Source organism: Aotus nancymaae, unplaced genomic scaffold (assembly GCF_030222135.1).
Source record: "Aotus nancymaae isolate 86718 unplaced genomic scaffold, 86718_ANA_hifiasm-v0.15.2.pri h1tg000076l, whole genome shotgun sequence".
Classification (NCBI taxonomy): Eukaryota; Metazoa; Chordata; class Mammalia; order Primates; family Aotidae; genus Aotus; species Aotus nancymaae.
In genome coordinates, this window is record NW_026988491.1 from 21,106,603 (window position 1) to 21,124,766 (window position 18,164).

The 18,164-nt window shown below is 57.2% G+C and overlaps 1 protein-coding gene across 2 annotated transcripts in view; it reads right to left on the reverse strand.

The window, feature by feature from the left end:
• Nucleotides 1-18,164, reverse strand: part of GRAMD4 (GRAM domain containing 4) — an 84,886-nt gene that overhangs the window by 33,895 nt on the left and 32,827 nt on the right. For both annotated transcript variants that reach the window (XM_021668660.2, XM_064368234.1), the window contains exons 2-3: nucleotides 10,663-10,873; nucleotides 5,409-5,529 (exon numbers count right to left, since the gene is read on the reverse strand). In XM_021668660.2, coding sequence (XP_021524335.1) covers nucleotides 5,409-5,529; nucleotides 10,663-10,873 — 332 coding nt within the window. The remainder of the gene's footprint in view (nucleotides 1-5,408; nucleotides 5,530-10,662; nucleotides 10,874-18,164) is intronic.

Below are 18,164 nucleotides of genomic sequence, written 5' to 3' on the forward strand. Positions count from 1 at the left end.
GAACTAGGAGCAAATACAGACTGTGTTTAGTAATCCTGTGGTGTTTGATTTTGAGACTGTGTGTATTATCAAGGGGCAAAACAAATGAGTCATGCTCATGATGATCGCTGAGAACCAGGATTTCAGCAAGAGAAAGATACAATAAAAGTCCAATGAGATTACACAGACACTTAGGAGTCCTGGGTGTAAATTCCAGCAGAATTATGTGTATGAACTCCTGAGGTCCAAGCCCTGTCCATGAGAAGGTCCAGACACCACGGCTCGCCAGTGGCCATCAATGATTCTCAGGATTCTCAGAGTGTGTCAATCTCAGTTTCCACCAGAGGAACCAGGGCTTTACTTCAGAAATGGTCAATTCCAGGACTGGGGCAAGAAACGCTGGTGATGAATGTGGGATATCTTGTCACACCGAAAGGTGAGTAATCTTTCAGAGACAACTGGGTTGTGACAAAAAGGACTCTCAAAGCCAACTGAAAGAGGCTCAGACGTAGAACTGTTTGAGCACCAACCAGATACTACCCAGAATGATCAGAACACGCCAAATATGTTTAAATTCACCATCTCATGAGAATACCAAAAAACACCACAAAGGGCCAACGCCCTCACTGGCGGATACTCTCAGAAGAGAATGCAACTCATTATTCTGAAAACCGGAAAACGGGGGAGTCCAAGTGTGCAGCCTGCCCTTCATCTGTGAATGACTCCTCGGCGTAGTCAAACAGCAGGCAAAGAGAAGTTTGTTTTTGGAAATGTGTCAGCTAACAAATGGAGAAAGAATGGCGGAAGCAGAAAAAGACCACTCTGCAGCCTCTAATGAAACAATGGCTCTGAGCAATAATCTTCAAAGCCGTGACACTAAACAGAGACCACCTTGCGGAAGCACACAGCACCACCAACAGGGGGACCGTCCCCTGAGGGACAGCCAACCGTGCCACGACCGGGAAGCACAGGGTGTGACCGAGGACCATGTGAGGCCACCTTCAGCAGAGTCCAGGGCAGAGACTGTCCAGCAGGTGATCTGGTCTACCAAGGACAAAAAGCATGATGTGCAGAGAACCTGCAGGGTCCGGACCGGAGAGAGACTCCACCAAGCATAACACGCCAACCTCATTAGACTGTTGGTTCAGAGAGAGCTGCAAAGCAATCATGAGACCTCAACAGGGAAATTATTTACTTATTTATTTACTTACTTATTTACTTAGAGATGGCGCTGGGCGCAGTGGCTCATACCTGTAATCCCAGCTCTTTGGGAGGCTGAGGCAGGCAGATCACCTGAGGTCAGTAGCAAGATCACCTGAGGTCAACAGTTCAAGACCAGCCTGGCCAACAAGGTGAAAGCCCGTCTCTACTGAAAATACAAAAATTGGCCAGGCGTGATGGTGCATGCCTGTAATCCCAGCTACTCAGGAGGCTGAGACCAGAGAATCGACTGAACCCAGCAGGCGGAGGTTACAGTGAGCCGAGATAGCACCACTGAACTCCAGCCTGGGCAACACAGTGAGACTGTATCTCAAAAATTAATTAATTAATTAATTAATTTAATTAAAATAAAATAAAAACAAAATATTAAGAGATGGGGTCTTGCTCTATCACCCAGGCTGCAGTGCAGTGGCTTGATCCCTATCAGGGAAATCTGAGCTTCAGTTGGACAGCTGATGGTACTAACGAAAAGCTGTTTGCTTTTTTCAGTTGTGATATTAGACTCGTGGCTTTTGTTTTTAAAACACACTGAGCTACCCACTGAAATATTTACAGCTGAAATGAGAGGATGCTGGCTGGGATTTGCTCCAAAACATTGCGGGGTGGGGGTGCAGGGAGAGGGCATGTTGGGGAAGCTAGCCTGGTCCAGAAGCTTGTCGAGGCTGATAGTGGGTTTCAACTAGGCAGAGCCATGACACTCTTTGCTCCATTTCTGGATACATTTGAAATTTTCCGTAATTAAAAAATAATGCCTGTGCTCACCACCCCACAGGCTGTCAGAGTTGAACCCAACACTTTTACTTCATGAGCTACCAAGGGGTAAAAGGAGATGCTCCTTTGGAAAATGCTGAGGACAGAGTCATAAGTGCTGGTCCAGGGATGCCAGCAGCCCTGCCCCGTGACCAGGTGGCCTCTTTTTCTCCAGGATCCTCTGGGCCCCAGAGAGGCAGCCCTGTGGGTTCTGCTGTCTCCGTTTTGGAACTCTGTGTCAACAAGGTCTCAAAGTGAATGTGAATGGACAGGCGTCCCTCGACCTGGCATGCCGGCTCACCTCTCCTGAAGCTTCCTGGGCCCCAGCAGAGGTGCCCTGCTGACGTTCACAGAGACTTCCCCTGCACCAAGAGCACATGCTCCCTGAAAGTGAAACATCGACCCTCTGCCCCATGACTGAAAAACCATCCACATCAACCACTTTGACTCACAGAAAGGTAATTCACGAGGTTCAGCTGATGAGGCAGCCTCTGGTGGGTGATGACTTAAGTGGGGAGTGCCGAGCTCTGCTCCAGGCCAAACAACGCACCCGCCACGCACAGGCCCAGGTGGACAGCTGACCAAGGGCCAGCCCCTGCTGCCACCGCTCAGGGAGAGCCTGGCCTCTCCATTCTCAGAGACCCATCAACTCTAGCAGAGCCACCACTGCAGGAGCTCAGGCTGGTGAGGTCACAGGTGGCAGGTCACCAGGACAGTCATCAGGAGGACCAAACCCCCTCAGCAGCCCATGTGGCCCAGCCCCTCTCTGCCCAGGCTGGCTCTATGCAACTTAGACTCATGGGGAGACAGAGTCACTCCACAGCACAGCCGCAGTGTCACCAGAGCTGTCCTCAGAACCACTGGTGTCCAGTCCTCAGGGGCCCGAGAAAGCTGTCAGAGTATAGATGGACATACGCATGTGCACACACACGGTTTACTGCTGCCGAGCATGGGCGCGCGCACACACACGGTTTACTGCTGCCGTGCACGGGCGCACGCACACACACGGTTTACTGCTGCCGTGCACGGGCGCGCGCACACACACGGTTTACTGCTGCCGTGCACGGGCGCGCGCACACACACGGTTTACTGCTGCCGTGCACGGGCGCGCGCACACACACGGTTTACTGCTGCCGTGCACGGGCGCGCGCGCACACACACGGTTTACTGCTGCCGTGCACGGGCACCCACACACACGGTTTACTGCTGCCGTGCACGGGCTCCCACACACACGGTTTACTACTGCCGTTCACGGGCGCGCACACACACGGTTTACTACTGCCGTGCACGGGTACACACACACACACGGTTAACCACCACTGCACACAGGAATGCACATGCACACACAGGGTTAACTACCACTGGACACACACACACACACACACACACGATGAACCACTGCTGCAAACGGACATACACATGCATACGCACGATTAACCACCACCATGCACACACATGCACACACAGGATTACTACCGCTGCGTGCACGTGCACACACACACACACACAGGGTTAACCACCACTGCACATGGGTACGCGCACACACACACATACAGTTAACCACCACTGCACACGGGCACACACATGCACACACAGGGTTAACTACCACTGGACACACACACACAGGGTTAACCACTGCTGCACATGGACACACACATGCACACACAGGATTAACCACTGTCATGCATGCACATGCACACACAGGATTACTACTGCTGCACACACACATACACATACACAGGGTTAACCACCACTGCGCACGGACACACACATGCACACAAAGGATTACTACCGCTGCACACACACACACACACACACACACAGGGTTAACGACTGCTGCACACGCACACACAGGGTTAACCACCACTGCACATGTGCAGCACACACAGGGTTAACTACTGCTTCACATGCACACACACGTGCACACAGGGTTAACTACTGCTGCACACACACATGCACACTGGGTTAACTACCACTGCACACACGCACACACAGGGTTAACTACTGCTTCACACACACACACGTGCACACAGGGTTAACGACTGCTGCACACGCACACACAGGGTTAACCACCACTGCACATGTGCAGCACACACAGGATTAACTACTGCTTCACACACACACACACACAAGTGCACACAGGGTTAACCACTGCTGCACACACACATGCACACTGGGTTAACTACCACTGTACATATACATACAGTTTACTACCATGGTCAACTACTCACACACATGCATACACAGAGTTAACCACCACTGTACTCACACACACACACACACACACACCGTTACCCATGGCCACACAAACATGAGCACACAGTTAACTATGCAGCACACACACAGTCCAGTGCCGTACACACACAGGCTCACCATTGCGCTCTAGCCTGATGCCAGGAGAACCCACAAGCCCATGTGGACTGGCCTTGGACCCTCGAGCACCAGGTGAGTGCACAGACACAACAGCACTGGTAACTAAGGACAGGACACCAAGATGACAGCCCTTCCAGCAAAGGCACCGGCTGTCTGGTCCAGAGCGTCGAAGAGACCCCACCTGGGCAGGACACCCGGAAGGGAGTGACCTGCCCACCCCGCTCCTAAGCCCCTGCCCGTCACAACTGGGGGCTCCATGTAGTTCAGAAGTGACTGGCTCTGGACATACAGCAGTGAAGCTTTTTTTCCCTAATTTATCTTTTTCCCAATAACACAAATTCTACCAGCTGTGTCAGCTGTGAAAACCACACACAGCGGGGTCACTGGCATGAACTTTGGGACTCATCTGCCTGGTGCTTCTTACTGGTGACCCCTTACTATTTAGATGTCACCTCACAGCAGGGTGACTTCAGTGAACGCTCTGTGCCTCAGTTTCCACATCTGTACAAGAGGGAGGACACGGGTGGGGAAGGAGGCTCAGGAGCGCTATACCATGTGGGGCCGAGCCTGCAAGCCCTCCTGTAAGAATCTGCCATTCTCACTACTGCAGAGCCCAAAGCCCTGTCCAAAGCCCATGGACTCAAGAGCCCACAGCCCCACCTCCCTCCTGGACACACAAACCAACCAGAACAAATGAAGATTTCAGAGTCCTTCAAAAAGCTCTGAAAAAGTCTGAGCCACCCACTGGGAATGCAAGGGACAAATTTACTAAAATCATTACAATTTTCTTGGAACATTTCACTCCTTTTCCCCTGAGACTCTCCTTTACCCCACTGGGAAAAGGACCCCACATCCCCAGCCCCGTGGAGCAGCCTTGAGTGCTGGCTTAGCAGAGCTGCAATGGAGGTCAAAGGCAGAGGCAGAGGCCTTGCCAGGATGAGCCACGCCGGAGCCACAGTTGCCCAGGGCTCACGTCCAGCCAGCATGGCTCTCCATCAGTCCTGGCTCCTGGGCAAGACAACATCCCCCACCTCAGTCACCTGCCCCACCTTGTCCCACACCTCCAAGCGCTTTCTGGTACTCACGTAAGAAGTGTTTTTCCAATAAGGCAATTTCCAGGTGACCTTTGATCTCATTCAGTCGATCATACTCTGTCCGGTTAAAGTCCTGGACTCCTGTGGCCATGATGAGGGTCCCTGGACCAGCCTAGAAGAAAAATACCAACAGCTCAGAGGGGCCACCTGTGGCACCCTGTGTCTCCACCACCTGGTTCCCCCAGATGTGCCCAGGGGCCTCAGGATGGCAGAAGTGGCATCTGAAAGGGAGCAGCAGCTGCAGCCTCTGGACACACAACGGTCAGATGGGGTGATGGAGCCCCCAGCATAAGACCTGTGTCTGCCTGCCCAGCCTCCTCTGTTGGGGGCGGGGACATCTCAGACAATGTGGATATCCTCAGAGCCCTTGTAAGGCTGACTCTTAAGAAATATCTTGGCCGGGCGCGGTGGCTCAAGCCTGTAATCCCAGCACTTTGGGAGGCCGAGGCGGGTGGATCACGAGGTCGAGAGATCGAGACTATCCTGGTCAACATTGTGAAACCCCGTCTCTACTAATACAAAAAAATTAGCTGGGCACGGTGGCGCGTGCCTGTAATCCCAGCTACTCAGGAGGCTGAGGCAGGAGAATTGCCTGAACCCAGGAGGCGGAGGTTGCGGTGAGCCGAGATCGCGCCATTGCACTCCAGCCTGGGTAACAAGAGCGAGACTCCGTCTCAAAAAAAAAAAAGAAATATCTTAAAAATTAAAACTGGATGAGCAGCGCTAAGTCTCTTGATGGTTGTGATCCTGATCTCAGGCTGCAGAGGGAAGAAAACCCTGGAACTGTGCTGGCCCCATGTGTCCGGCTGGCTGTGCCAGAACCAGGTCCTCCCACCTGAGCGGAGGCTGGGGGCGCCTCCACGGGCCAGGCTGAGTAGGTCGGAGAGACTGGCCCACGGGCAGAAGGGTCTGCGGAACGGAGGTAAACAAACTGCAAATGGGCCTCCCCTGTCTGCTTCACGAAAACCCCCGCTCACTGCCCCAGCGAGCCAGGATGGGCTCAGGTTACAGCCACCGCTGCCTGATGCCTAGAGCCCAGGGGCTGGGCACAGGCAGCCGCTCCACATCCTGCTGACGGGACAGAAAGCAGAGGCCATGCCTGGCACAGCCAAGCCTGCCTGGGCCCCACACTGGACACCACACAGTCACCCTCCATGATGCATCCTGCCAGGGACCTGGTGAGGGACAGCAAATGAGTGAGTGCCCCAGCACAGGACGGCAGGGACCCGATTTCTCCACCTGGGTCCCCAGACCTCCTCCTCCAGGGCTAGGTAACGCATGTGCGGCTTGGACGAGACCATGTGGAGCAGCACGGCAATGGCTCCTTGGACGTGTATCACCCACACGCTGTGGCCACAGCCCAGGAAGAAGGCGCCGGCTTCGGAAACCAGAGGCTTCTGGGCTGGTTGTGGCTGCCCCGCTCTAGGTGCCTGACCTCCCACACTTTCAGCTACTCTGGCTGCTGGGGCACGAGTTCTGGGGGAGGGGGGTGGGTGGAGGCAGGGTGATTCCATCTGTCCTGCCCACTGGAAGGGCCCGTGGGTGCTGCTTGGGGTCCATCCCGGCACTGACAGATGAGGAACAGACATGGGCCGCCTGTTCTGGGAGGGAGGCCAGCAGAGCCAGGTGCTGGGAGCTGGGATCCCACAAGCACCCGTCCAGGAGGACAGAAGCTCCAAGAGTCCAAAGCAGGTCACGCAACCCCACCTGCGCTCCAGCTGACGCAGCAGCGGACCCTGGCCTGGGGCTCCATGCTGACCCTGGAAACTCACGATGCAGGTACCACCTGCCTAGGACCTCAGCTGGGGCCCCAGGACAGACCCCAGGGCTAAACGTCTCGGTGAAGGTGGCTCTGACATAGCCAGCCTGGAAAAGGTCCACCTGGGTGGGCAGGGGCCTGGGTGCGCCATGTGCAGCCCGGAGGATGCACTGTAGAGCCTGCGGCCGGAACCCCTGCACCACCTGGGCTGCTAATCTCCAGTCATCACCTTTCAGACACAGACTCTGACGTGTTTCAGACAGAATGAGAACGTGCCTGGGACCTGCTCCAGAGTCAGCCAGTGGCAGATCATGAGGTCAGGAGTTCGAGACCAGCTTGGCCAATATAGTGAAACCCTGTTCCTACTAAAAATATTTTAAAAATTAGCCGGGCGTGGTGGCCCACGCCTGTAATCCCAGCTATTCAGGAGGCTGAGGCAGGAAAATCCCTTGAACCTGGGAGGCGGAGGTTGCAGGGAGCTGAGACCACGCCACTGCACTCCAGCCTGGGTGACAGAGTAAGACTCCATCTCAAAAAAATGAAATAAAATAAAAATAAAACCAACCCTCAAGGCCTCTGTGCCTGAGCCCAGGTTTCAGGATGTTTCTGGGAGGCTGCACAGCTGAGAAAGGGTGACGAGAGGAGCCTTGGAAGGGGCAGGGCAGGGCAATGCCGCACACTCCCCCCCTCCCACCCTGGGGGCTGCGTGAGCCTGGCCTGGAGCAGTGTCTACATGCTACAGGAATGAGGCTTCGCAAAGGGGCCCTGGAACCGGGAGGAGGGTTTAGCAAATCAGTGTTCACGGTCATGAGTGATGGCAACTCCCTGCGAACTAGCCACAAGCCAGATGCCCGCCACAGGTTTCATTTATCTCATTTAATCCTTATAGCAGGCCTAGGGGTCGACGAGACTGTTGTCCCCCTTAAAGCTGAGGCACTGAGGCTCAGGTCCCAGGTTAAACAGCTAAAGGGCTCAGTCTGGTCTGTGTGGTCAGCGCCCGACCTGCGTTCAGCGCTGTGCCCTGGGCGGGGCCCTGCTCGCCCACACTGGGAATCTCCTGGGATTCCAGACGTCCGAGTCCCTGCGGTGTCTTCCCCTTGCAGCCCCTCACAGCCTCGAGGAAGGGGGGCCCCAGCCCACAGGCTGACCTTGCCCTGACCTCTGCAGCATTTGCCCCTCCTTGACAGCAGACCAAGGGGCCCCCTCCCAACTCAACACGCCCCCTCAAGCCCCCTTGTGCCTTGTGGACCACCACCTGCCCAGCAGAGCTGGTCCAGATCACGGCTGCCTCTCCTGTGACCCCGGCAACCCCGCCAGCACCATATCCTCTGCCACCCCCAGGAGCCACATTCTCCAGGCTACTCCCTAGGCAACCAGCCTGGAGCGGCCAGCTGTGACACTGCCCTCCCCTGCAGGGGCTCCCTGATGCCCCCATATCCAGATGTTCTGCCCCAGGTGAAGACCCCACCATCCTGCAGCCCTGTCTCCTGCTGCTCCAACCAGACCAATACTTGCAATTCTGCACCTGCCCCCTCACTCCAGCTTTCTAGCTCACTCAGCAGCACACATCAGGGACCACAGCATCCCAGGGGAAAGGCTCTCCCTCTCTAATAGCCTTGCAAGCAAAGCCATCCTAACATAGTACCCCAAATCAAAGTCCCAGAATAAACATCCATGAGCTCCCCTAATCCCTCCTCTCAACAGGAGTCCAGGGCTGGACCGGCATCCCCCTGATGGGCGCAGAAGCCAGGCCTGGTCCTGGAGGCACAGCGCCACCACAGAGTCACCTCCTGCCCAAACCTCGCCTTCCACCAACAGCAAAGCACCTGGCCTGCCACACACAGCACAAGGCCCCAGCGCTGCTCACTGTCAGAACCTTCTGGCAGCCCAGTCCCACTGCGCCACCGGCTCTATGCCGAGACCACCTCCTGCAGGCCAGGCTAGTTGTGGACCATCCCAGGGAGGGGCAGCACCAGGTACCAGTTCCCAAGCTCCTCCGTGACAGCGCCTGTGATCTGCACCGAAACGCCACGGCGGGTACTGCTGGACCACGTGGCCTGCCAAGGCCTCAGGGCTGGTAAACGGCTGGGTATAAGCCCCGGAGGCCGGGCCCTGTAGACCCTCTGCACCACCCACTCCTCCCATGCCAGCCCCACCCACCCCTCAGACGCCACGCACACACTCAGGCGGGAGGGCCTCTACCTAGTCGGTACGTGGGGCAGGGCAGACAGACGGCAGAGGGGAACCGGGACACAGCCCTGCTCTGGCCTTTGCATGGGATCCCCTCACCCACCCCTCCCTGTTGAGCTTGGAACCATGTGTGTGTTGGGGGGGAGATTTTTGTTCCCAAGACAACCACCACATGCTCAGCACAAATGCCACCCTCGGAGAAACGTGACCCACTCCCTCCATGCCAGCTCCAGCCAGAGGCAGACGAGACACAGCTCTCCAGCCAGGGCAGGTCCCTGCCGCTCTGCCACACGACCTGCTTGAGGGCAGACACCCCAGGCCAGCAGCTGAAGGATGAACCAGCCTTTGCCTGTGGATGGCCCATCCCAGCAGGCTGGGCGCTCCCCGCTCTATAGCAATGCCCCAGGAAGCCAAGCGGCCCCACCTGCCTGATCAGGCAGCGCTCAGAGAGCAGCAGCAGCAGTAAATTATTTATTCCTGCTGAGAGCAATGCACAGTCACTGTCCTGTTAGGAAGCACTAGTAACGGGAGGAGCCAGGGAAGGCCGGTGCTCCCAACTCATACCCAGGAAGAAGACCTGGCTTGGGCTGGGAGAGGAAACCAGCTGGACACCAAATATGTGTGCACACCGGAGAGGAGCCAGAGGCCACGGCGGCCAGAAGAGGGGCCGCGGGGAGCCTATCCCACCGCGCCATGCCCCAACCTGCACCCCCACCAAATGCAAGTTTCCGGAAGGCAGGGCCCACTCCCACCTGGCTCTCACCTGGGTCCCAGGGCCTAGCTGAGGTGCTCTGTGGGTATTTGCTGTCCCCCCAGCTGGCCACAGACCCAACCCTGACTCCGCACGGCTCCGCACGGCTGAGGAGGGCCCAGCCTGGGCTCAGCCAGCTTTGCGGGCTGGGGACGTGCTCCCTGGCTCAGCCTGAAGACAAGCCAGCACCAGCCGCTTCCAGAAGGTGCCTGCCCTGCCCCATTCGCATGTCAACGTTCCCAAGGCCAGGCCAAGGCTTCTGCATCATATGTGTGTGAAACGTCTGCCACCCACCCAGAAAAGCCAAGGAGGAAAACCAATCCAGCCACTGATCAGCCCTTGGAACAGAGAAGGCTCAGCCTGGCGGCACCCCGGCCCCATGAGGTCCGCAGGGGTCGGGGGTCAGGTGAGACGGAGTCAGGCCCAGTCTGTCTCTGACCAGCACAGGCAGGACGTGAATCTGTCCATGAGTCCACGCTCGGCCTGGCCACAGAGGACGGAGACGACACCCCAGCCCACACCAGGGGACGAGGACAGGTACTCACAGGGTCCCTCAGCTCCTCGCTGTCCCGGGGCGAGGTCCGTGGTACCTTCAGGGGGATTTCATCGCTGCATTCGGTGTCCGAGGCATTTGGAGACTCCACTAGATCGAGGAAGTCATCTCTCTTGTGACCTCTGAACCTGATTTTGTCCAACCTCCTTAGCATGTTCAGCACTGAGCTCCTCTGCTTCACCCTAACATGACGCTCGGGGTCCCTGCAAGAGAGGGGGCATAGTCACTCGCCTGCTTGCCACTGTCCCTCCCCCACACACACCCAACCCCACGACCCAGCTCCCACACGCAGGGCACAAACAGTCCAGCTTTCCAAAGAAAACCCCAACCCACAGACCCCCACCCTGCACCCACCAGGTGGGGCCCTCAGCCACCCCACCCAGCCCAGCCTGGTCAGCGCTGAGCTGTGTCCTCGCCTCCCACCAGGCAGGACCCCCAGCTCCCAGCAGAAGGAAGCCAACGTTCTCAGCCCGGCTCAGCAAGGTGTCATGCAGGCTCAAGGAAGGAACCCTGTTCTGGAAGGAGGAAGGAGGGCCAGCCAGGCTGAAAAGTTGCCTAACAAACCATCAAGAACATGGTCAACGTGACGGCCAAACACTTCGCCAGGATGGCAGCCACGCCTGGAAGCCACCAGATGGGTGCGCTGGGGATGCCTCAATTGATTCTCTCCTGGACCTAGGGGACCTGGCCTCATGTCCTGCACACTCCACCTGGCCCTGGCTCCCAGGACTCCGCCCACACAGCTCTCTCTGCCTAAAGCGTGTTCCTACTCGCCATGCAGCCAGGCTGGTACTCTGAGACACATCAGATCTCACGCCTCCCAGAGACGGCGGGGTCAGGGACCCAGGGCTGACTGTGCCTCCTGCCCTAGCTCACATGCCAGCCTCCTCCTCCGATCAGCACAGAGGCCTGGTCACACTGAGGTACAAGTCACTACGTGCTGCACAGACACGCATGATTCACACACACCCGCATGCCTAAGGATGGATGTGCCATGGGGTGCCTGCTCCCCACATCTATGCCCCAACTGGGCCAGCAACACCAAGGCACCCCCAAAATCCTGGGGGCCAGGATCAGTGGCCCACAGGAGGGGCCAGCTAGGCAGGGAGAGGCCACCCCAGCCCCAGCCCCATCACGAAGCTCCACGACCTGGATGCCTCTCCCAAAAGCCCCTGTCCCCAACTTGTGCAAGACGCCTGGGTCCCCGTGGGAGGACTGCTCTGCGCATGCCTGAGCTGAAAGCCTGTCCTGCCACTGACCAGCTTTCTGAGCTGAAGTTTTTGCCTCTGAAAAGAGAATGATACCGGGAAGGCAAAGGTATCCTGGGAATTCAAGAAGACAGAGTGTCTGGGCCAGGCACAAGAAGGGAGGGACAGGGTGTGATCCCTGGTGGGGGAACTTCCAGAACTTCCTGCTTGGGGCAGGCAGCATGGCAGGGAAGCACTCGGAGCAAGGTCAGACCTGGCCCTAACATGCCTGCCCTGCCTCCCCAGCCTCCTCGGCTCTCCTTGGCATCACAGTTCGTGGCAAGAAGTCGGGAAGACGCAGAACGCACCAGAACCCGCTCTGAGCCACAGAGCCGTGGAGGCTCCCAGCACGTGAGGGGCAGGGAGGCCCTCCTGGGATAGGCTGGAGTATTCCTGATACTGGCCTTGCTGCGAAACCCACAGGACACAGGCTCTGCAGGGAGCTGTCCTGATGCCCAGTGTCCCCTGGAAGCTGGGAGAACCCCAGGAGGGGCTGTGGGTGATGAGGAGGTAGCCACCGCTGCTCGTAGGCTGCGGGCACAAGCCAGCCGTTTGGAAGTTTCCCGTACAGGAGCTACAGATTGCAGAGGGACTAAAGGTTCAGTAAACTTAAAACACACAAAGCAAAAGAAAAGAGAACTGAGCAGCTATCAGATCCCTGGAGAGGAGAAGGTGGTAGTCTATATTAAGAGATTGGGCCGGGCGCGGTGGCTCAAGCCTGTAATCCCAGCACTTTGGGAGGCCGAGGCGGGTGGATCACTAGGTCAAGAGATCGAGACCATCCTGGTCAACATGGTGAAACCCCGTCTCTACTAATACAAAAAAATTAGCTGGGCATGGTGGTGCGTGCCTGTAATCCCAGCTACTCAGGAGGCTGAGGCAGGAGAATTGCCTGAACCCGGGAGGCGGAGGTTGCGGTGAGCCGAGATCGCGCCATTGCACTCCAGCCTGGGTAACGAGAGCGAAACTCCGTCTCAAAAAAAAAAAAAAAAAAAAAAAAAAAAAAAGAGATTGAAAAAGAAAGCTACAAAGTAAAAAGGTCTAACAGGCAACCAGGCAAAAGTAAAAAGCTCTCATTTGTTAAAAAAGTGAAAAATTTCAAAATATGCCATAAAAAAAATAGGTAGCAATGCTAATATCTATGTTACAAGACAGCTTGACGAGGCCAGGTGTGGTGGCTCACACCTGTAATGCCAGCACGTTGGGAGGCAGAGGCGAGTGGATCACTTGAGGTCAGGATTTCGAGACCAGCCTGGTCAACATGGCGAAACCCCTTCTTTGCTAAAAATACAAAAATTAGCTGGGCGTGGTGGAGGGTGCCTATAATCCCAGCTACTCAGGAGGGTGAGGCAAAAGAATCACTTGAACCCGGGAGGCAGAGGTTGCAGTGAGCCGAGAATGCACCACTGCATTCCAGCCTGCTCGACAGAGTGAGACTCCATCAGAAAAAAAGAAAGACAGCTTGACTGTACTAAGAAAAATGACAAGACCACCTCCTAACATGCGAAAACCTTCAAGTTCACGGGAAAGGAAACTAAAGCTAACCCGGGCTGCGGAATGCGGTGAAGCCGTGCACACAACACCCGCTGGGCTGGCGACTCCGCATCTCAACACCAGGACCCTAGGACCAAGCTTGAGAAGTGGAGGCCCGGCAGGGGGAAGCGCATCACACACCACCCGTCAAGACCAGCAGGCCAGGGGGTCCTGGAACACCCTGGTGGACCCACACAGGACCCCGACCTTGAGAAGGGACGAAGGCAGCTAAAAACGTGACCTTCCTGTGGCCACTGTTACGGCACACAGGCGTGTGAAGAGGCTCGGCGCTCTGGGGCCAGGCGTCGGGGGCACTGGCTTACAGCGGTCGTTAACAATTCTCTCTCCAAATGTCCTAAAATCCCTGTTGCTTCTTTCCCCACACTATCACACACATAATCTTACCAACTTCACCCGTTTTTAGTGGGCAGCTCTGTGGCATACGTCACACCCGTCACGCTGCCTCCGGGTTCATCTTGTCTAACCGAAACTCTGCTCACTGAACAGGAACTCCCATCCCCTCCCCAAGCCCCTGTAACCACCACTTCTACTCCTTTTTAATGTTTAAAAAGTAAGGATGAACTGGATTGGGGAGGTGCAGCAATGGAAAACCTACTTCCTTCCATTCTCCAAAACCCCTGCGAGTCCTCCTGAGAGGGAGGCAGAGGGGACGAGCTGGGCGCTGGGGCCCGCAGGCCCTGGGTAGGGCACCGGGCTGTCCTCCACCCAAGGAAAGCAGGGCCCATGCTCGGATGCACATGGGGCTCCTGGCTGCTTGCAGAGCTCTGGGCAGAGGACGGCCCCCTCATCTGCAAGGCTCTAATTCCGAGGCCGAAGCTGCCTTCCCTATCAGCTCAGGCAAGCAAATGAGGCTGCACTGGGAGAGGGACAAAGGCACTGAGTGTCCCGCCTGTCACCATCAGAATGCAGTGCGCGCCCCGCCACAGCATCCAGCTCAAACCCAGGGTCCTCCTGCTGAGTGGCTCAGGACATCTCTTGGAGACAGTGCCCACACATCAGGGTCCTAGAGGACCCTGCTCTCAGCCCTACCGACCCCGTCACCCTCCTCACCCACCTCCCTGGGCTCCTCAAAAAGAGACTTTTCAAGTTTCAGTCAGTTAAGAACCAAACTCCATGTCATGACACACCACCAGGGATGAGCAGGGCCACGCTTCCAGCCTGCGTGTGTGCCGGGGTGGGGCCCTCCGCGGCCACACGGGCAGCCTCTGCCCTGCGCTGAAGAGTGCTCCACTCTACGCCAGGATGACTTTACCTCAATGACATCAGCAAAGAGCTGTTTCCAAGTAAGGTGGGGTCCACAGGTACCAGTGGACGTGAATTTTGGGGGAGGACATTGTTACCCAGCACATCCCTAACTGACAGATGCAGAAACCAAGGCCCATCTACACACTGACCTTCATTCCAGGGCTGCACCTCATGTCAGACCAGGGTCTCCTGACACTGTCAGCCCGAGTCTCATCTGCACCTTCCGTCCTGGGTGCAGCAACCTTGCATCCCCCACTGGACAGACGGCCCATGCCCTCCCTACTTCCAGCTGCCCATCCCCACCCCTCCACGGTCCCTGAGGGAACCCCGCTGCTCAGCCTGCAGCCCGGCGCTCTCCCCAGGGCCAGCCCCTCCCCCTACACCTACAGGCCCGCCCCCGTCAGCCCAGGGCCCCTGCGACTCTGAGCCGTGGGTCCTCTCAGACTGGCCTCCCTTCCTCTCGCCCTGTCAGGTTCTGAGAGGCTTCCTGAGAGACTCCTTCTCTTGCCGGCCCCCCTGATGAGGCCAGATTCTCAGGAGGCCTCCGTCCTTCCTCACTGGACTCCCAACCCTGGGCTGCGCAGGTGCTATACCAGCGGGGCTGGTCTTGGGAGGAAGCCTGCTTCAGGATCGAGATGGCTCCGGAAGAGCACGTGGCACCTGGGACCACTGCCCCAGAGGGTAGCAGCTTTTCCCAAGGCTGCGGCTTCTGCTCAGATAGGACCTGCCATGTCCCCCTGCCCCCTGCCCACTCCCCTATACCTCTATCTGTCTCAGATACACCCAGAAACACTCCTTCACTGTGGCTCCTCCAGACCCTGGCCTGGAGCCAGGGTGTGCTGCGAGGACCCAGGAACCATAGCCTCTGAGCCGCCCAACACCAACAGCCACAGAGAGCGGGGCGCTGCTGACCCGGAGCTTGGAGGACCCTGGTCCTGGGCACCAGAGCAGGAGCAGGGCTCACCACAGCTGTCCAGGCTCCCCCGGGGTCCCCCAGGCTCAGGGTGGCACCCCGCCAGTTTCCAGGCCCTCTCTGCAAGCAGGACAGAATTGGGCCAGTCAACCCTGGAACACAAAAGCATGCTGCTCTGGAAACCGCTGAATCGATTCTGGTCACACAAAGGCGACAGTGTCTAGGGAACCTTGGACTCGGAAACCACAGAGGACTTTATTTCCCCTTCCCCAGCCCGAGATTATAAAAAAAAAAAAAAAGTGGTTCCTGGTCTCTGGTGCTCGCCCTGAGCTGTGCCTCCTTCACACCATCTCCCCAGCTGAAGCTCCTCTCCCAGTTCTGGGTCCCTGGATCACAGCTGACCTCCACACCAGGGCCAGGCTGCCGCGCACCCATCATCCCCTTACTATCTGGCGGTTCTCCCACCGATCCCGGGATAAGCAGTGTCTGAGTTCCCACAGTGGCTGGCCCTCCTAAGCAGTGGCCCTGGGGGACTCGCAGATGTGAAGCAAAACACACACACCTCCCCCACCCCCACTACAGTGGGCCCCAGCCCCCGCCTGGCCCTCTGCCAAGTCTCAGTCCCCCAGGGAAGGTGGACCCGAAACCTCACCATCAGAAAGGCCTGGGATGGAGGTTAGACCAGCAGCTGGACAGCCAACCTGCGCAGCTGGAGAGGACATGAGGATGGGGCAGCTGGTGGACTCCAAGGCTTTGCAGAGTAACAGGAGGACCAGGGAGGGCCAGCAAAGAAGGCCTGGTTTCACCAATACCCCAATGCCAGCCAGGCACTGGGGCTCATGCCTGTAATCCCAGCACTTTGACAGGCTGTGGTGGGCAACATAGCGAGACCCCATCTCTACAGAGAATAAATAAAAACATTAGGCCAGGCACGGTGGCTCACGCCTGTAATCCCAGCACTTTGGGAGGCCGAGGCGGGCAGATCATGAGGTCAGGAGATCAAGACCATCCTGGTCACAGTGAAACCCCATCTCTACTAAAAATACAAAAAATTAGCTGGGCATGGTGGCGGGCGCCTGTAGTCCCAGCTACTCAGGAGGCTGAGGCAGGAGAATCGCTTGAATCTGGGAGACGGAGGGTGCAGTGAGCCGAGATTGTACCACTGCACTCCAGCCTGGAGAAAGAGCAAGACTCTGTCTCAAAAAAAAAAAAAAGAAAAAGAAAAAGAAAAAAGAAAAAAACCATTAGCCAGCATGGTGGCACGTGCCTATAGTACCAACCAGCTGCTCAGAAGGCTGAGGCGGGAGGATCGCCTGAACCTGGGAGTTGGAGGCTGCACTCCAGCCTGTGTGAGAGCCAGAACCTGTCTCTTAGAACAAAACAAACCCACCCCAATGTCCCCATGCTTGCAGCCACATGCTCGCACCTCCTAGCTCGTGATGCAAAGAGAGCCCAAGAGCCCAAGCACACATACGGCTCCCTGGGCCCCTCTCCACATCCCGCCCTTCCGGCCCCTGCCTGGCCTTGGCCACTGGTGTTCCAGCATCAGGCTCCAGACGTCGGCTCATATCAGATGACATGTGCGCTGCCCCAAACTCAAGGCCTGTCCAGGAGCTTCATCCCCTCCCTGGATTCAGGCCTCAGTCCTGCCCACTGGGCACAGAGAGGGGGCCTCAAATGCTGACGTCCGTATCTGGGTGTTCAGCTGCTCTTAACCCTGTCCCCCACACCCAGCCTCCCTGCAGGCTCCGAGCTGGACATCTTACCAGCATCTCAACTATGCCATGCCTGGCACAGGCTTGGGTCTCAAGGGGCACTCTGGTTGGATGGCACCGTGTCCACCAGCTGCCTGGGCAAAACCCTCAGAAGTCCTGGATCCTCTTGTTCCTCACCCCACTGCCAACATACAGTGAATGCCGGCCGCCCGCCTCCGGACAGGGCTGTGCATCTGTCCCCTACTCCCACCACCCAGCCCAGTCCATGCCGCCTCAGGCCTCCCGAACCTTCTCCACACAGCAACCATGGCGAGGTCTTCAAAGGGGAAATCAGCCCCCAAAGCGCCCCTGCCGAAGCTCTCCAGGGGCTTCCCGTGCACCTGGGTAAACATGGCTGCTCGCCTGACACCCTATCAGCTCTGGCTCCCCTAGGCTTGGCTGCAGCTCTGCTGAGCCCCTTTGGAACCCTCTGACCGCTGCAGGGTCCTTGCAGCACCCAACACGTCTGACCCTGGAACATCTCTCATTTGCCCCATTCCCCAGGCACCGCCACTTCACTCCACCACCCTGTTTGGTTTGATGTGGGGTCTTTGGAATGTCCTGACCGCTCCTTTGCTTAGCGCCTGTGGCCCCCAGCCCTGCTTGGTTAGCCCGGTGCTCCCCGATGGCAGGGGCTGTGTCTGGCTCAGCCTCCGGGGGCTCAGCTCTGCTGGAGATGCTCAGGTGGGCTCAAGCTGCAGGCGCCCGGGTCTCCCTATGCAGAGCTTGGCACGTGGTGAGCGGCAACAAGCACCCGCTCAGAGTGAGGGAGTGACGCACA